Source organism: Hakea prostrata, chromosome 1 (genome assembly GCF_041222555.1).
Source record: "Hakea prostrata isolate BN-2017 chromosome 1, UWA_Hpros_2, whole genome shotgun sequence".
Lineage (NCBI taxonomy): Eukaryota > Viridiplantae > Streptophyta > Magnoliopsida > Proteales > Proteaceae > Hakea > Hakea prostrata.
The window spans coordinates 72,373,734-72,392,946 of NC_142600.1; the positions used below are offsets into that span (position 1 = coordinate 72,373,734).

General features: G+C 38.2%; 1 protein-coding gene across 1 annotated transcript in view; it reads left to right on the plus strand.

The window, feature by feature from the left end:
* Positions 1-2,860: 2,860 nt before the first annotated feature.
* The window catches only part of LOC149029851 (uncharacterized), a 76,751-nt gene continuing 60,398 nt past the window's right edge, over positions 2,861-19,213 (plus strand). Inside the window, exons 1-2 of the mRNA XM_089142193.1 lie at positions 2,861-3,179; positions 9,798-9,870. Of these exons, the coding sequence (XP_088998319.1) occupies positions 2,977-3,179; positions 9,798-9,870 (276 nt within the window). The 5' untranslated portion in view covers positions 2,861-2,976. The remainder of the gene's footprint in view (positions 3,180-9,797; positions 9,871-19,213) is intronic.

Here is a 19,213-nt window from a genome sequence, read left to right on the forward strand (position 1 = left end):
TTATTCATCCATACAACCCTCATTGGTTCCATTCAATTGTATAGATGAAATTAAATTGTTGCAAAACTAGATTGTGCACCATTTTGTTTAGTTAATCAACATTAAAAGTAATTCAAATGGGTTTTAGGAAAACATATTTTTATATCTTTTGATATGTTTTCATTCTCATCTCAAAACATAATTTCAAAAGTTTACCAATTAAGGAAGATTGAGATAAATGTTAAAGAATTGAGGCATGCCTAAAAGTCTTTTGTGATGCAACTATGCATATGTCAGAGTGCAAATATTCAACCACAAATTTTTATTTTAAAGATGTATGTAATGTTCTTTCAACAATATTTGCATGCGAACAAAATGAAAATGGTTGTATCAGGTTGATGGCAATTGCTATGAAAATCAAGTTTAGAAAATAATTAAAAAAATATTACATTATTTATGGTACTTGGGGGGCTATTCTTTTTTTTGGGGGGCTATTATTGATCCTTGTTACAAGATAAAATTAATTAGGTTTTGTATCCATAAAGTTTTTTGAAATGTTGATGTTAAAAATTATGTCTCACAGCTTAGATTTGATGTGGGTGATCTTTATGCTGAGTATGTAAGCAATTATGACAGTTCAGATGAACATAATATTTAAGATGTCTCTAAAATAATTTATTATAAAATAATCTAATGGAAGTTATAGGATTAAAAATAAGAATTACAATGATGATTTCAATTATTTTATAGTACAAGAGGAAGATGATTTCATGTAGCCCCTGAAGTCTGATTTAAAGTAATATTTCAATGATGGCTTATTATCTATTGTAGAAGATGATTATCGTTTTGACACTTTGCATTGGTGAAAAGTCAATGGCCCCAATTTTCAATTTTTTATAGAATGACTCAGTGATATCTTAACAGTTATAGCTTCAACAATTGCTTTTGTATTGAAGGTAGATACATCACTGAATCTCGTTTATCCATACTCCCTAATGTTTGTTAAAGCTTTGATATGCTTGAGAGATTGGTTGCATGAAGTTAACTTTAATAAGTAATTACAAATATGTAATTTTACATAATATCTTTTTTATTATGTACATGGTGTAACTTGTAGATATTATTATTTATTACTAATTTGGGTATTTCTATTATGTTGTATATATTATATTCAATTGTGGATGAATGAATATAATTATCAAATGCTAATGACATAGGTAACTGAATATTTATCAGGTAGACATTTTCTATGCTGATTTTATTGATTGCAATTCCATTATATTGTTGCTATGGTTTATTATTAATTTTCATTATAGTTATTATAATTATGATTAAAAATAAAATAAAATTCCTTACATGATTTTCTCAATCTTCAAATGGTTATGGATAGTTGTGATATATTATGGTTTGCGGGACTAGAGTATGTGTACCAAATTATTGGTATAGAATCGTCGGATCTTACTCGTGGGGTTTTCCCTCTTATTATTGACTTCCATTCATTTTCCCTTATTTTCCCCCTTCTTTGTAGGATCTTATTCTTATATATTCTACCCTGTAATGCTTTTCCTTTTTTTTTCTTTCTTCCTACTTAACAATGAACATTGATGAAAATTCTTAAGCATTTTGCATTCTTCAAAATCGGGTTGATGTTTACTTATTCCTATGTTTATCATTTAGTTTTCCTTTCACCTATTGTTTGTTGTAGCTTTTTTAGTTGGATGTGACTGATCAACATGAATATTAGCTACTTATATTACTGTTGCTTAATTTTTTGCAATCTAAGGTTCTTGATACTTTTTACACGACATTTTCAAAAGTGTCTCATTCAGATTTTTACAATACTTAATTGGTTATATATAAAGATGTGTAACATGAATCTATGCTATTCGTTGTCTTTAGAAGACTTGTTTTATCATGTATTTTTGTTATAGATTTGTGGATTTGATTATACCATTGACAACAATGCTTAAAATTGCTAGTTGTGTTAAGCTAATCCAACAATATAATTTTGGTAATTATAGTCAAAATTCTTATTTGTATAACTAAGGAACCTAGACATACTAAGATTAAATGGACTTTTATTTGCAGCAGCAGGCAACAACTATTGCCAATGATTAGGATTGGGTCACGTAGTAAAAAATAAATCAGACAATTGTAAAAGAAAGTTTAGGGGTATACATGTAAATACAAAAAATTATTTTTACATATAAAAGTTAAAAGTTTTAGAATTTACAAAACAAGTCCTTGACTTTAACCCGACCCAATCCTCAAATTTCCAAACCCTTGGTGCTCCTCCACCTTCTCGTCGTTGTCGCTAACCAATCAAAAACAAAATCATATATTAATATAGGAAACAGAAAGTACGGGGTCGAATGATGAGAAACTAAAATGCTAAGTCACTAAGATTGAATTCAACAAAACTAAATTTATTAATTAATGCAAAAACGTTAACTATAAATATGTGAAGATCTTTGGGATTTCGAATCCCCAATGCTTTTTCCTAACCGATATAACTCTACATTTCAAAGCAAATTAGGGATGGTCTTCTTAGATATGCTCTATATTCTTCCTTCGCGAAAGCTTGGCACGTTTAGTTTGCTGAGCTATAGAACATATTTGGTTAAACTCAAACACAATCAACTAAATAAGCATGGTTCATTCACATCCCAAAGAGAATGAACTAGCTATTCATTATCACAACATTCTAATTAAAGATCTTTACCAAAAAAGTTTAATATTTGCGTTTAATCCCAAGAGAGAGAGAGAGAAAAAAAAAGAAAAAAAAAAGAAAGAAATTACCCACGAAGGCGGTACAGTTAAATTGCCAGATTTGACGTTACTCGTTCCTATTGAATGATTTATTTACTTATTTTTACAGCGTTCATTTCGAGGGATCACCTGCAAAACCTGCAAATTTCGAGGAATCGAAGAAGAGCGCGAAGGCGAAGGCTACTAGGCACTGGTCACTCATCTCGAGTGAGGCAGAGAGGTTCGTGAATGGCCGGAGCTATTACTCAGCGGCAGCCGGAGTCAGTCCCCGGCGGAGGTGTTGCTGGTGCAGGTCAAGTTCAACAAACATCGCAAATGTCTATGGCGAACTCGTTTCGCGTCGCGGCCGTAGCTACGCGGTTAACCTCGCACATGGCTGGGCATCGGACAGATCCCAAAGAGTTCGTCAATCTTTGCCTCGCATTAGCCAGGTTTTCTATCATCATAAACCCTCTCCGTGCTGCAAATTTCATTTATTCTTCCAATTCTGTTACTTAAACGGAGGTTGGGATCTGGGACTGCGGCTATTTCAATAAACTATAAAACCTTAGGACATCGATTACTTGCATTTTGAATTTGTATTGGACTTGAGTTTTTTTCCTTCTTTTTTTCCCGTTAATTCTGCGCGTGTGAAGGATTTTTGTATAAGAAGTTCTATCTTAGCTTTGTCGCTTGATGGAAGGTTGGTAGCTTGCAGAGATTGATTTTCATTTTGTTGGTTTCTAACAAGAGCAGAAATGGCAGCAAAAGATAGAATAGAAGAGATGTAGAACATCAAGAACTTGATCACAGACCAACGTCTCCGAAGCTCGGTAATCTTTACACCAAAACGTTCAAAAACCTATGAATATCATAGAACTCATACAAGAGAACTCAAGACCCTAACCACATAATCAAGATTACAGCCATTAACCCCTGTAATACATCACAGAGAAGAAGAGAGGAGAAAAACCTTAAAACCAGCGAAGGAGGAACCAAAATTCATTGCGTTTCATCGGCTCTAAAATGAGTATTCATACTCAGGTTCAGCATAAATTAAGTAGTGCTGGTTCAATATGATGCACAAACCAGAGACACCAAATAAACCAATCCGGCCAATTAAACAAACCAAATGAAAAGGGAAATTACAGATCAACCCTTTAACAAATCTACCCTTAAATATGTAATGTCAAAAACCTGCTCCGGTAGTGCATCATTGCTCAAATTACCTGCAAAACAAAAGCAAAACAAAGACAGCAACAACAAGAACAAGGAACAAACAAATATTTACTAGAAAATATATACCAAACAAAAATACACCTGAACACGAAGAATTAAATGAACCATTCATTCAAGTCTGAAATGATTCAAATAGTGTTCAGATTTAGCAAATGGCAACACTTTAGCACCACAATTAGCAGGGTAATGTTTAGTAGGAACTTTCTCAATCAACAAAAACACCTTCAACCACTTTGACCCTTATAAAGAAATATTTAACATCAACATGCTTAAACCTATCATGGCATACAGAATTTTTACACAAGAAGATTGCACTTTGATTATCAATGTAAACAACAGGTTTGTTTTTAAGAATATGCAACTCACTAAGTAAACCCTTCAACCAAATAGCTTCGTTAACATACTCAGTGGCAGCAATGTATTAAGCCTCTGTAGTTGAGAAAGCAACAACAGATTGTTGTTGGACTTTCCAACTAATACAATTACCAAACAACAGGAAATAACAAGCAGAGAATGATTTCCATTGTACTTATTATTAGTAAAATGTGAAACAGAATGTCCCTCTAAACACAAACTCCCTTGTTTTTTGAATATCACGTTTATTAACAATTACTTTTGAATATCTTAACATTCATTTCAAGCCCAACGAATGTTCTTTACCAGGATTAGCCGTGAACCTACCATGTATACTCACAACATGTGCAATATTAGGCCTAATACATATCATCAAATACATAATAGAGCCAATCATATTAGAGTAAGGAACCTTAGACATTTTAGCCATTTCAATGTCATTCTTTGGACTTATGGTCTCTTGAAAAGTTAAATGCGCAGCTAATGGGACTTTAACTGACTTATAATCAAGCATCTTAAAGTTTATGAATGGTTCCCTCTCCCTTATTTTCTATGGATATCAATATGCAAAATCTTCTTAGCAGGTCCTACATATTTCATTTCAAGTTCAATTATGAGCTTATCCTGAATTTTAGCAATTACACAAGAATTAGAAGATGCAATCAATATATCATCTACATATAGCAGCAAATACAAATGAGCAGAACTGGTATTAAGAAAATACAAGCAGCTATCATAATCACTTCTTTGAAATCCTATACTATTTATAATAGAATTAGACTTCTTGTTCCACTACCTAGGGGCCTGTTTTAGTCCATATAAAGATTTCTTTAACAAACAAACTTTATTCTCGTCACCAGTAGCTATGAAACCAACAGGTTTTTGTTTATAAATTTTTTTCTTCCAAGTCACCATGAAGAAATGGAGTTTTAATATCATTGTTCCAAAAACATATCAAACTGAACAACTAAGGACAACAACAATCTTATTGTCTCATACTTAATTACGGGTGAAAAAATTTCATTAAGATCCACTCCTTCTCTTTGTACAACCCCTTTAGCTGCTAACCTAGCCGTATACCTCTTGCTAGATCCATCATCTTTAATTTTATAAATCCACTTACAAGGTAACAATTTCTGATTTTTAGGTTTATCTACAATTACCCAAGTCTTTATTTATTGACTACATTTCCTCATTTGTTGCTTTCAACCATGGTTTTTTATCTTTAGAATTCATGGCCTCGTCATAGGTTCTTTGTTCAAAAAACCCAAATTCCAAGCTGTTTCTTCTCCTGCAGCAGCAAGGTTAGCCATATAGCTTCTAGGTGGCTCAATCTTTCTTGTAACGCTATCCGTAGCTAATTGATAATTTTGCAAGGTCTGAATTTTAGTTTCAGCACCTATGGACTCACTGCCACTCCTTTGACCTACCAAATCATTACTAACATAATTTACTAGAGTATGAACAGGGGGTGTAGATGTAATTTTAGGTTCTAAAACATCCTCATTTTGAACAATGACATCCCAGTAGGCGCAGCTTCTTGACCTAATTCAAACTGAGGAAAATAAGTCATCCGTTGTTCTGCTAATGGCAAATTGGTATTATTAGTGCTTAAACAAGCAAAGGCATTCTCTCTTAATACCACATCACTGCTCACTAAGGTCTTAGCACCTGGAATAGACCTGTCCCATAATTTATAACCTTTTACTCCATCAGGATAGACTATAAAAATACATTTTCTGCTTCTAGGGTCTAATTTGCCTATGTTTTGATGTATGTAGGCCTCACACTCAGATATCCTAAGATTCATAAGATTAGGGGTCTCCCTTACCAAACTTCTTCAAGTAATTTGAGGTTAAGTGTGATTGCAGGGTATCTATTAATTAGATAAATGGCAATAGTGACTGCATCACTTCAAAAATGTTTTGGAACCCTTGAACTTATAAGCATACACCTAGTCTTGTTTAGATTGGTCCTATTCATTTTCTCAGCTATCCCATTTTGTTGTATGTGGCCTTTATAGTCCCATGTCTCTCTATTCCCTTGAGCTTACAATAATTAGTAAAGAGTTCATTAACAAACTCCAACCCATTATCAGTCCTAAAACCTTAACAGATTGTTCACTCTTATTTTCGACCAAAGTAATCTACTCAAATGTCTCATCTTTTTTTTTGGATGAATAAAAAATGATATTAAAGAACAGAAACCAAAGTGAAATACAAAGAGGGAATAAAAAAGGGGGGGGGGGCTAGCAAGCAGTCAAGAGGGCAACTAGAGAGAGGATCTAAGACTCTAGGAACTAACAATTCCTTGGAGAGTCAGAAGTAGGGGGTGGGGGATAGTAGAGAGGCTAGAAAAAACATTAAAATAGATGGCATTTCAAATCAAGTTCAGGATTGAGATTTGGAAGTCCATCTTCTCATGTTGCGCTCCCACCACAAGTGATGAACAATAGTAGCAAAGATGAGCTTACCCACTTGGTCGCAAATCGAGGAGCCAAAGAAAGTTCTTAGGATCCAGTTCCAATTTTAAGCAAAACCATAAGAATGTCTCAATCTAGGCCAAATAGAAACAAGGGCTAAACTCCATATATCTGGAGAAGGGGTAGGAGAAGAAGAGGTGGTCAAGGTCCTCAACACTGTTCCAACAGAGGATATGACTTGGATTGGCAAGGATGTGGTGATTGATGTGGAAAGATTGTGTAGGGAGGGCTAGGTTGAGGGATCTTCAAAGGGTGAGGGAGTGTCGGGGGATGTGGCTTTTGAACCAAACTAGAGGTGCCCAAGGGACAGGGGGGAGGTGGATCTAAGGAGGTTCCAAGCAGAGGTGGTGGTGAAGGTATTAGTTGGGGATGGGGACCATATAGTGGTGTCTGAAGTAGCGAATGAAAGGGGGGGAAGGGAGTTCCAAACTTGTGTGAGACTAGGATGGGAGGAGGGGACCAAGAACCATTAGAGATGAAAGAGGAGAGAGGGATAGCTTTTGGAATGCGGGAGTCATAAACAGCTCGGGGACCAACAAAAGAGAACAAAATACCCATCGGATGCCAGGGATCAAGCCAGAAGGAAGTTGAGGATCCAAAGGAGATTTGGAGAGAGATTGTAGAAAGGGCGTGAGGCTACAGAGTTAAGAGCTTTTTCTAGATCCAGGATGAGGTGGGAAGGACTGGGACAATCAAGATGGAGTCTTCTTTGAGGAGATATGAGTAGACCTGGGAGATCTGAATGGAGTCATGCTTAGAGGCAATTTTCCTGATGAGTTTGAGGAGACATGCCAAATTCACATCATAAATCCTACGGATACTAAGACCTCCTTCAGTTTTACGCCGACAGGTGGCAGCCCAACTGATAGGGGTGGAGAAAACGAGAGGTTTCTTGGCCCTTCCAGAGAAAAGCAGAGAAGAGGGATTCAATGGTATGGTTGGTAGATTTAGGGAGAGGGAAGATACCACACCAATAGAGATAGGAAGATTGGAGGATGGAGCGAATGAGAACCACATGACCAACAAAGGAGAGGAGCTTACCTTTCCAAAGTTGGAGTTTTTTCCGAATGTGGTCAAGCATAGAGGAGCAATGGTGATGAGTGAGCCTACCAGGGATAAGGGGGAGTCCAAGGTAGGTCATGGGGAAGGAGCCAAGATTGAAACCAGAAAGCTGTAAAAGGGAGGAACGGGTAGAGTCGGAGATGCCCGAGAGAAAGATAGTGGATTTCTCAAGGTTGACTTTCAGGTCAGATAGGAATTCAAAGAAGGAGAGGGTGGAGAGAATAGTGGAGATAGAGGTGTGGTCAACTTTAGAGAAGATCATGAGATCATTAGCGAAAGCAAGGTGGGTGAGCTTGAGGGCTTTACACTTGGGGATGGGAGAAATGAAAAGTTGATCAGTTTTGGTTTGGAGGAGACGAGATAGGACTTCTAGAGCCAGGGTGAAGAGATAGGGAGAGAGTGAGCATCCTTGACGGATTCTTACTCGGGAAGGGAAATAGCTAGTAGGGTAGCCATTCGTGATAATGGAATAATGGGGAGAAGAGATGCAAATTTCAATCCAGTAGACAAAAGACGGCGGGAATCCCATGGTGGAGAGAACCTCGTTGATAAAATCCCAGTGGATGGAGTCGAAAGCTTTATAAAGGTCAACCTTTAGGAGGGCGGCCGGGGAATGGGAAGAACCATCGAAATCTCTTACAATTTCTGCACAGAGGAGAATATTGTCAAAGATACTACGGCCGGAAATAAAGGTTGAGTGATTGGGGCTCACAAGGGAAGGCAAGACAAGCTTGATTTGATTGCAAGGATTTTGGAGATGAATTTATTGAGAAGATTATAGAGGGAGATGGGGCGAAAATTTGAGAGAGAGGAGGGCTCCAGGCTTTTTGGGGATGAGGCAAATGAAAGTTTGGTTAATGGAGACAAGTTGGGACGGATTAAGAAAGAAGCTTCGAATAGCATGAACAAGGTCATTCTCAATGAAATCCCAATCAGCAAGGAAGAAACCCATACTAAATCCATCACGGTCAGGGGCTCACATAGATTTATGGGAGCGGATGACAAAGATGATTTCCTCCGAGGAAGGAATGGAGTGAAGAGAATCGAGGAAGGAGGGATCAACGAATAAATAGATCCTTGTTTTCCTAGAAATATCATCTACTAAAGAAAAGAAATAAGAATTTTCCGCCACCTAACTTCTGCAGGTCCTGATGAATCAGCATGGACGTAATCAAGTGGTGCAAGTGAGGTGTTAACACCTTGCCAACACTACGCCTATGTTGTTTTCCCATAGCACATCACTCACAAAACCCTAGGTTACCTACTTTACCATTACCAAAGTGACCTTGTTTTCTCAAAGCTTGCAGGCCCTGGTTTGTAATTTGCCTAACCTAGCATGCCACACAGTTGTACATCACAATTATTGGGAGCATAAGAAACATAAAAAGTATTTGGCACACATATTCTACCATCTAATACATACAAACCAGATTTATTATTGCCCTTAAGATGAGCATGAGAACCCTTACAAACGGTAAGTATAACCCTAGCAACCCTAACATTAACATTCACCCAAACAACTAATAGATATCAAATTCCTCTTCAAACTAGGACCTATATAACATTATGCAAATTAAAAAACAGAATTATTATGAGTAAATAATTTAATAATGTCCATACCAATGACATCACAAGTGTTATTGTTAATTAAACTAAGCTAATAGACATAATCCTGTGACACACTGCTCCATGGAGGACTATGGAGCTTCACCGCCCAACACACACTCTAACAAGTAAATTGACTTTGCTCCTGGTTTATTATCAGGCATAATTTTTTAGGTAATCATGAATCCATTTGAGTTGTTATGTAGCCACTAATTATATATACCACTGCTCAAAGTAGTCTTGTCTAAACTGATCTTGATGTGTTAGTGAGTTTTAGATGTTGCTTTGTTTTCTTTGCTGTTAACAGAATCTCTTTTGATGAATACAGAGGTATTGATTATGCAGTTGCAAACAATGAGGTCCCAGCTAGAGCTCAAGAATTACCTACTGTGGTAAAACAGGTAACTTTGGTTGCACAATAGGAGGCTTTCTGGGTTTTCCGCCTGTTTCTGATTTTGAACTGCTGGTGTACTACTATGAGTTAGAATCAGTCTAGGTAAGGGGTTACTGAGGCTCATGGTCTTTTCGCTAATATTTTCCACATTGGTTGAAGTCCTCACTATAAACTGCTAGTATGTTGTGTAAAAAGGTGAGTTTGATGAGCTTCTAGTGCTATGAGTCTATGCTTGTGGGAGGCCTGCTGGGTGGTTAAGCCAGCAACTGAATAAGTGCAATAACACAGCAGAATAATGGAAATAAAAAACAGGCGGAGGGCTACTGCAGGGGCAGTTATGCAATTCGGTTTTGGTAGATTGGGGACGCTGATTTGGGGTTGGGGCTGAGGGGGTACCAGGATCAAGGAAGAACATTGAGGTTTAGGTATGATACTGCTGGGTGTCCCTGGACTCTAGGTAATACAGACTTTTCTTTTGCTGCATTTATTTTAATTTCAATTCTCTACTGCCGAGTGTGAAAGGGAGTTTATCAAATTGGTGTTAGAGCATGTTTGATCCTAGGGGTATGATGAGTACGAGGATGGATGAGAGAATGGAAGAATTAGAGGAGGGTGGCTAATACTGTTATCAGTGAATCGAAAGGGAAACACCAATCCTATAGAGACATTTACTGGTGGATGGTGAAGTTGAAGCAGCCATTAAGAATAATAAAATTAGTTTTAAGACATGGCAAAGGACTAAGAATGTAGAGGAGCTAAAGAATTATAGGTTGGCTAGAAATGAAGCAAGAGAGTTGTGAGAAAAGCAAGGGAGAAGAAATATGAAAATCTATATAATAAGCTAGGTATAGAGGAAGGGAATAAAACTATTTTTAAGATTGCTAAAGTAAGGGAGAGAAAGGGTAGGGATCTCGACCATGTAAGATGTAATAAAAGTGAAGATGATAAAGTACTAGTATGTGATGAGGACGTCAAGAAGAGATGGGAAGTTTATTTCTCTAGCCTACTAGATGAAAATGCTTCAGGTATCTGTGACTTGGAAGATTACACTATTTACCATGGCACCAATTTCAGAATATATATACGAAGAATTATGATGTCCAAAGTAAAAGAAGCTCCTCAGAGGATGAAAGTAGGCTAGACACAAGGTCCTAATGAAATCCCTAAAGTCACACCTCAAATAGATCCTCCCTAACCTTCCCCGAACCTTCCCACATAAGCTTTACGCCTTGGCTGTAAATAACCATCATTGGTTTTTTTTAGAGGATCCTGGTGTATTGCTGCCTTGCTTGGACTGCCAATATGAAAGCTGCAGTATTGTGTTGATAAGAAAAATTGGGTTTGTGTAAGGGTGAGGGTTTTTGATCCAATGAAGCTGAAATGATCAACCCTAGAATCCTCAATCTGGGTCAATGTTGTGACTGCAACATGATTTATGTCTCATTCAGATCTAGGTTGGGCAATAGTCTTATCCAATGAAGCTGAAATGATCAAGCCTAGAATCCTCAATCTGGGTCAATGTTGTGACTGCAAAATGATTTATGTCTCATTCAGATCTAGGTTGGTAAAGAGTCTTGGATAATATTACTGCAATTGCACTTATATTGTCGACTTCCTTTCTTCACCCATAAATTAGGAAGCATCTTCCTATGGTACTAATTTGAAATTTGGAAAATTCGTTGCATTTTGGAGATAATACCATCCTGTTATGCATGTAGCAAATATGGTTAATTGGTAATTTTCATTTGCTAGATGAAAGTTAACCATGGGAACTAATATTGTAAAATATTTCCTTTTATTCATTGGTTCCATATGCTATGATATACAAATTTGGAATGGAGTATCTTCTGTAAGATAAATAAGTTAGTTGGTATGCAGTATAGCATGTTCATATGCTGAAAATTAACTTACTACTAGTTGTTGTCTCATGATTTTTATTTTCCTCATTTCTGTTGCACATTGCCTTACCTTTCAATTGTTTAGTGTTGCACTTTTTTTTTTTTGGGGGAAGCAAATTTAAAATTTTGTGAAATAGTGAATTGCCTAGTGTGGCATTCAAATGGGCATTCAAATGGTACTATCTTGAATGAATCGATTAGTAAAATAACTCGAAAGGCACATCAAATATATTGTTGTATCCCCCCCTTCTTTTGGAAAAGGGAAAAAAAAATAAAAATTCAACTCAATGGGTCAGCCTCATGGATCCATTCAAAACCTAAGAAAATAACAATATAGGTACAACAGAAGGAGCACAGAAAAAATTTCAACTCAATAAGTCAGCCTCGTGCCCCTACCTCTTTTAGTCCTTTCAATCTGAATTATCTCATTCTTCCATACTGAGGCATTCCAAGGCCTCTTTTGAACATGACAATTCTTTCTCAAACAACTTTTCTTAAGCTTATCATTGACTTTAATGAAATTCTGTACTCATCTCTGATATGGTCATTTTTTACTTTATATTTCGTAGGTTTACCTGCACATCCATCTTTATGTCCTCATCTCCACTGCAATTAGTTTCTCTATACCGCATTTTCTAAGTGCCCAACATTCTGTCCTGTACATCATAGCAGGTTGCACAATTGTCTGATATAATTTTCCTTTTAAGTTCTTAAGAGATCTGACGATCATGAAGCACTCAGGATGCACCTGTCTATTTCATCCCCTAGTTTAATTCTTGTGAAACATCATACTCTGTACCACCTTCTCTACCTGTGGTTGACCCTAAATATCTAACACTTTGCAGTGTCTCTCTCTTGTCTTCTTTTCCCTCATTTTAGCTATATTACAGGTAATATTTTCACCTTCCTTTGTATTTAGGTGGCAATAGAAATTTATACTTCTTTGCCTTTGGTTTTCCACAATCTTCTTAGCTTCATTTCTTTATGCCTCATTAAATCCTCTACATCCTTGAACCTTTTCCAAGTCTTGAGCTATCTATTTGAGTCTTTGTGGCTGCTTGAACCATTGTTACCTTTTCTCCCTAGTGGGATGGTGTCTTCCCTTTGTTTCTTTTAGGACACCTTTGGCAACCTTCTTAATAGATGCTGATGTCTTGTTCCTAATTCTGTTAGTGTGTATCCCCTTCATTGTGCCATTTTCACTGTAGATGAATTTCAGGCAACCCTATTTAAGCTCCACTGTCTCATCCTGGGGAAAATAGGGTTTGCTCCCCTTCCTTGTGGTCCTCTAGAGAGAAGCCTTTATCATTGATCACTAATCTATGTTGGATGGATAGATAGATTTCCCTGGGTATTGCGCCTTACAGTCCTCGCTTAATTGATGCCGTATCACTTGACTGATTGACCGCATGATAGACTTTGCAGATCCATATTCAGAAGGAACTTGTCTATCCTGGGGTTCTGTCCAACAAGGGTTGGAAGTATCTTAATTATATATTTGTGTCTTTCATTTGTTTTAGGTTGAATATGTGGGAGTTAGATAGAGATTGAGTTGCAAGTTGCTATTTCAGTTTTATAGTTGGAATAGAAGTGCTTGTTATTTTTCCATAAAAGACTTGCATTGCAACTGTAATTGAGAGCACTATTGTGAAACCAGAACCAGAGAAGAGAGGAGATGAAGAAGAAGAAGAGAAGAGGAGGGAGAGTTGTGCAAGATGCAGCAACTCTCTCCCATGCACTTTATAAATAGAGTGGGTTAGAATCATAGAATATTACAAAATATGGAAAGCTATCAACTGAGATTATTGAACCTAGCCTGCAAAGGTTAAAGTAAGAAAAGGGACACTTAGAGAAAGCATACATGACCCAGTTTACCCCCATGGTACACAGGGCCATGTACCTTGATGCAACAATAACCACCATTATAACATAGACTGAACATGTTGAGAAAGTCGATTGTGGTAGAATGACTTGAATAAATGAGTGTGATCCCGTTGAGAAAGTCGATTGTGGTAGAATGACTTAAATAAATGAGTGTGATCCCAAACCCTTTATTTATGATGAAGTGAAAAGAACACTATTACATAAAATATTCTTCCTTGGGCAACAAGAAATAACAAACTAGTAAATAAATAAACCAAACTCCTAATAGCATTGAACCAACCAGCACTCCCCCTCAAGTTGAGGCATAGATGTTAGTCATGCCCAACTTGCCTATAATAGGAATGAAATCTCCTTCCTTCAAACCCTTAGTTAAAATATCAGCCACTTAGTCTCCAGACCTCACAAAAAACATACAAATCAACCCTTGTTCGAGCTTTCCTTGGCAAAAAAATCTATCAATTTCAATGTGCTTAGTTCTATCATATTGCATAGGATTATTGGCAATACTAATGGTAGCCTTGTTGTCACAATACATCATCATAGGGCTTGGAACTTGAACTCCAATATCTTCTAGTATACCTTTCAGCCACATTAGCTCACAGACTAGATAAGCCATAGCTTTATATTTAGCTTATGTATTGGATAAAGCTACTACATTCTGTTTCTTACTCCTCCAAGTATCTAGATTGCCTCCAACAAAGGTACAATAACCTGAAATTGACTTTTGATCAGAAGACCCAGCCCAATTTGCATCAATATATGCTTCTACCTTGAGATTTTTAGTAGTTGACAAATATATTTGTTTTTCAGGAGTTCCCTTCAAAAATCGCAATATTCTGGTAATAGCTTTCATATGAGCTGAATATTGATCATGCATGAATTGGCTCACCAGCCCCACAACATAAGCAATGTTAGGCCTGGTGTAAGGCAACTAGATAAGCTTCCCTACCAGCCTTTAATATCTTCTTTTGTCCATTGGTTCTCTTGCTTTCTCTTTGAATTTAGCTCCAGCCTCAGTAGGGTTATCAACTGCTTTACACCCCAACATTCCCATTTCAGATAATAAATCTAGAACATAATTCCTCTGGCATAGGTATATACCCTTCTTTGATCTAGCCACCTCAATTCCTAGGAAGTGCTGTAGCTTCCATAGATCTTTAATCTAAAACTCTTTGCCAAAAAGTCCTTCAGCCTTTGTATTCCTCACCGTCATTCATTGTCCACGTAAACAATGAAAAGAGTAATCTTGGTACTTGACTTCTTGATAAACAGTGTATGAGCAACATTGCTTTGCTTGTACCCAATAGAGGTCCCTGCCTTCTGGAGCCATCCATACCAACATCTAGGAGACTATTTCAACCCATAAATTGACCTTTTTATAGACAAACTTTTCCTGCAGTATTGTTATCAGAGAAACTATGTGTGATCTCCATGTAGACTTCTTCCTCTAGCTCCCCATGTAAGAAGTCATTTTTTACATCTAGTTGGTGCAAGTTCCAGTCCTTGTTCACAACGATAGACAACAGAACTTTGATAGTGTTCAATTTTGCAACAAAGACAAAAGTTTCTTGATAATCAATCCCATTGGTCTTGGTAAACCCTTTTGCAATAAGTCTAGCCTTCAACCTATTGCCCGATTTATATAGCCCGATTTATCCATATTCTGTTTAACCACAAATACTCACTGCCCACGGTTTTTTCCCTGGAGGAAGTGCAACCAGCTCCCAAATGTCATTTTTCTTTATTGCTGCATTTCCTCTGCCATAGCTACCTTCCATCTTTTATTAGCATAGGCTTTTTGCAAACTCTTAGGAATAGAAACAGATGATAAATAAGATATAAAAGCACGGTAGGAGTTAAACAAAGGGTCATAAGAAACATAATTAGCCATGAGATGCTAAGTACAAGATCTAACTCCTTTTCTAATAGCAATAGGAAGATCGGAAGAAGATACTTTAGGGGGAACCAAGGTAAAAAATTCGATCGAAATGAACATTTCGACCTTGGAAAAGGTCGAAATTTCGAAATTTCGAGGTTTCGGTTGAAATTTCGACCGAACTAGATACTTTTTTCCTGATTTTTGAAAACTCAATTTCGAGCCTCAAATGCACTCAAATTGATTTGGATTTTTGCATACTAGCTATTTCAAGCATAATAAACACTATAATAACTACTAGTTTACTAAAAAACTACTGAAAATGTAACATCCATTCATCCAACATTCCTAGTATATAGTACATGAATCAGAGAAGAAGCTGTATTGTTATTACTTACAAGTTACAAGTTACAACTTACAAGCCTATTCTATTCAAGCCTCAAGGTCTCCCTCTTCCGTCTGCACCCCATACAAATGACAATATAACTCCCATGATGTTTGCCCCCGCCCCATATAGTTTTGGACATAGTCAAAAACTGCACCTCTGTATGTGGCCTCATCCACATGCATAAGATTCCCTAACGGTGGGAAGTTGTGAATCTCCAAAGGAACTGGTGGTGGTGGGCCTTGTGGCTGTGGAATAGTGTGGAAGATCTGCTCAACAAATGAAAGACCACCCTGCCCCTGGCTCTCAGGACTAGGAGAAGGATAAGGATACTGATAAGGTCGCAGTGGCTGACTCCGATAATCGACAGTGGGAGGGACACCATAAGCTCCATAGGCCGCTCCATAACCATAAGGCTCCAGTCGTGGCTGACTGGCCTGACCCTGAATCGGATAGCCAGGAGGGACACCATATGGTCCATAACCATAAGGACCATAACCATAAGTCGACTTGGTAGAACCAATACTCTCCACAACAGTATCATATGAGGACTCTGCAGGCCTATGCCATCCGGATCCTCTGGAGGTGGAGGAGTCTCTACCATCATCAATGCTCATCGATCTCATAGATCCCACATTCCCACCAAGCTCTCGGCATCGGATGGACGGTAGGACCCATATGATGGCGTGTCCTCTGTGCTCCAGCCATGCTGTCTCCCCTTCCCCTTCCTCGAATATGTAGAGGAAACATTTTTGCCTCGAGATGCAGCTCCAGTATGGTCTGAATCCTGTGTCGCGTGGGTGAACTGACTCTCTCCTGTGAATCTCGGTGGTTGTCCTCCCCCCCTTGACTCTCAGGTCCAGCAGGTGGTGGTGGTGGTGGTCTCTCCCTAGGATCAACTGAATCCTGATCACGAGGTCCCACACCCTCCTCATCCCCTCCATCATCATCATCACCACCATCGTCGTCATCGCCGGAGGCCTGAGTCACCTCATCCTCAGTGTCGGACCAGAAAATCAAATCCTCACTCTGGGTGGATGCACTAGGGTGTGGCACGAAGGGACGGGCGGGCTCTGCATGTGGCCTTCCCTCCTGGGTCATGAAGTCCCCCACATCAGCCCCCATCTCCTCTGCAATCTGACTATTGGGAAGACCTCCATCCTCATCCAGCAATCCGTCTCCACTATCCCTGATCCAGTCAACTACTGGGTTATCATCATCATCCATCTCAAATATGTCGGCCAACTCGATATTGGTGCTCTCTCTGTCCATCCCCTGTCTAATATGATCCTCTCTCAGTCTCATATTATAGTGTAGGTAGACAAGGTCCTCTAGACGCTTCACACCCAATCGGTTGCGCCTCTTCGAGTGAATGAGGCTGAAGGTGCTCCAATTTCGCTCACAACCAGTGGCAGAACATGTTTGGGAGAGTACTTTGCTTGCAATCCTACTCAAGTTGTGTGAATCACGTCCAAATTGCAACCACCACTCAGCTGCAACAAACATAGACTCCAAGTCATTTTAATACTTAAATAACTAAATTAAAGATAGAATATAATAATTAAATGTATAATAAAATAAATGAATGAACTTACTCGCAGGGGCGGTTTCCCGTCCCGATACGGCCACAACACGACCGAAGCTCCCAGTGGCATCCCTAAAAGCCTTTATCTAATATATAAAGAGAAAAAACAATAACTAGTTAGTAGTTACTAGGTTAATGACTTAGTATAAAACTACGAATGTTGAATATCAAATGATTTTAATCACTATCTCACCTCCATAAGGATGACTGCTTGTTTAGCTGTATCCGGTTCGAACTTCTCCACTACAGTTTGGACAGCATCCATCAAATCTTGCCTCATCCCAAGATTGTCCTTGTAATGGTACTTGGGATTTAAATAGTATGCTGTGTAAGAAAAAGTATGTCATAACTCATAAAAGGGAATAATTAATGCTTAAGCCTTAATAGTGTGATAACATAATGAAAATTAAATTAAATTCTTAAGTCACTTAAGTACTTAACAACTTAACAACTCACCAGCCTTATGCAGTGGATGCTGCAACATAGACTCCCATTTACTGTTGATGATTTGAAGGACTTTCTTGTTGCCGCGTGGGTGGACCTGAGCAACTTGCTGCTTCATCCTATCTACTGCAGCAAATATGTGTGCTAGAGTATGTTTTCTTTGCTGATCTACCATCCTCAACACATTCACCACAGGCTCAAGCATCTTCACTATTATCCTCACATTGTGCCAGAAACTCTCATCAAGGATAGTCAACTGAGCTCTCCTTCCTCCCACCGATGAAGAACCCTCCCGGTTAAACCACTCCTCCGATGCAAACATACTCCTAAGGCCGGTCTTCCTACTCTCAAAGCTCTGCAGTGCTATCCAATTAGTAGCAAATCTGGTTATGCTTGGCCTCACTAACTCACCTTGACACTTGTCCCTCATCATCCTTAATGCATAGGTGTGGTTATATATGAAGGTGCTAACATGTCGAGCTTGGTCCACCGTATTCTTCACAAGCTTGACCTTTCCAATCTCCTTCAACATTAAGTCAATGCAGTGAGCAGCACAAGGAGTCCAAAAGAGCCTATATCTGTCCATCCATCAAGGCATCAAGCCATCAATACAAAGTTATAAAGTGTACATGTATATGTGTAATGTAAATATATGTATTTACAAATGAAAATTAATACTATATGTTTAGACTTTAGATACCTGGAGTTCTCTTGCATCTTCAACCCATCTTTCTTGTAGTTGGAGCCATTATCAGTCACAATTTGAACTACATTTTCCACTCCAACCTCCTTCACCACTTGCTTCAGTAATTTGTAAATGTATTTTGCATCCTTCTTCTCACCGGATGCTTCTACTGACTTGAGGAACACTGTCCTCCCATCACAATTCAACATGAAATTGATGATGGACTGTCTAGTGGGACCAGTCCAACCATCAGCCATCAGAGTCACTCCATAATGATTCTACATGGGCTTTAATCCCTTATTGTATTCATTTATGTCCTCTTTATGCTTAGGCAAATACACATTATATATCTCATATGGAGTGGGGCCCGTACACCACTCCCAGTACCGCCTATCTGCTCAATCATATCTCTGTAGTAGGGCCCCTGAGCTGTATGTGCTGGAACACTATGGTAATGCGCCCATTTGGAGAAAGCCATCCCCACTTTCTCCTTCACACTCCCCCATAAGTGCTTCAACTTTCTCTATTTATGCTCAGGCCTCGCAAATAGGGCCGGATCATTGCGAAGAATCTCAAGATCCGGATCTGTAGGA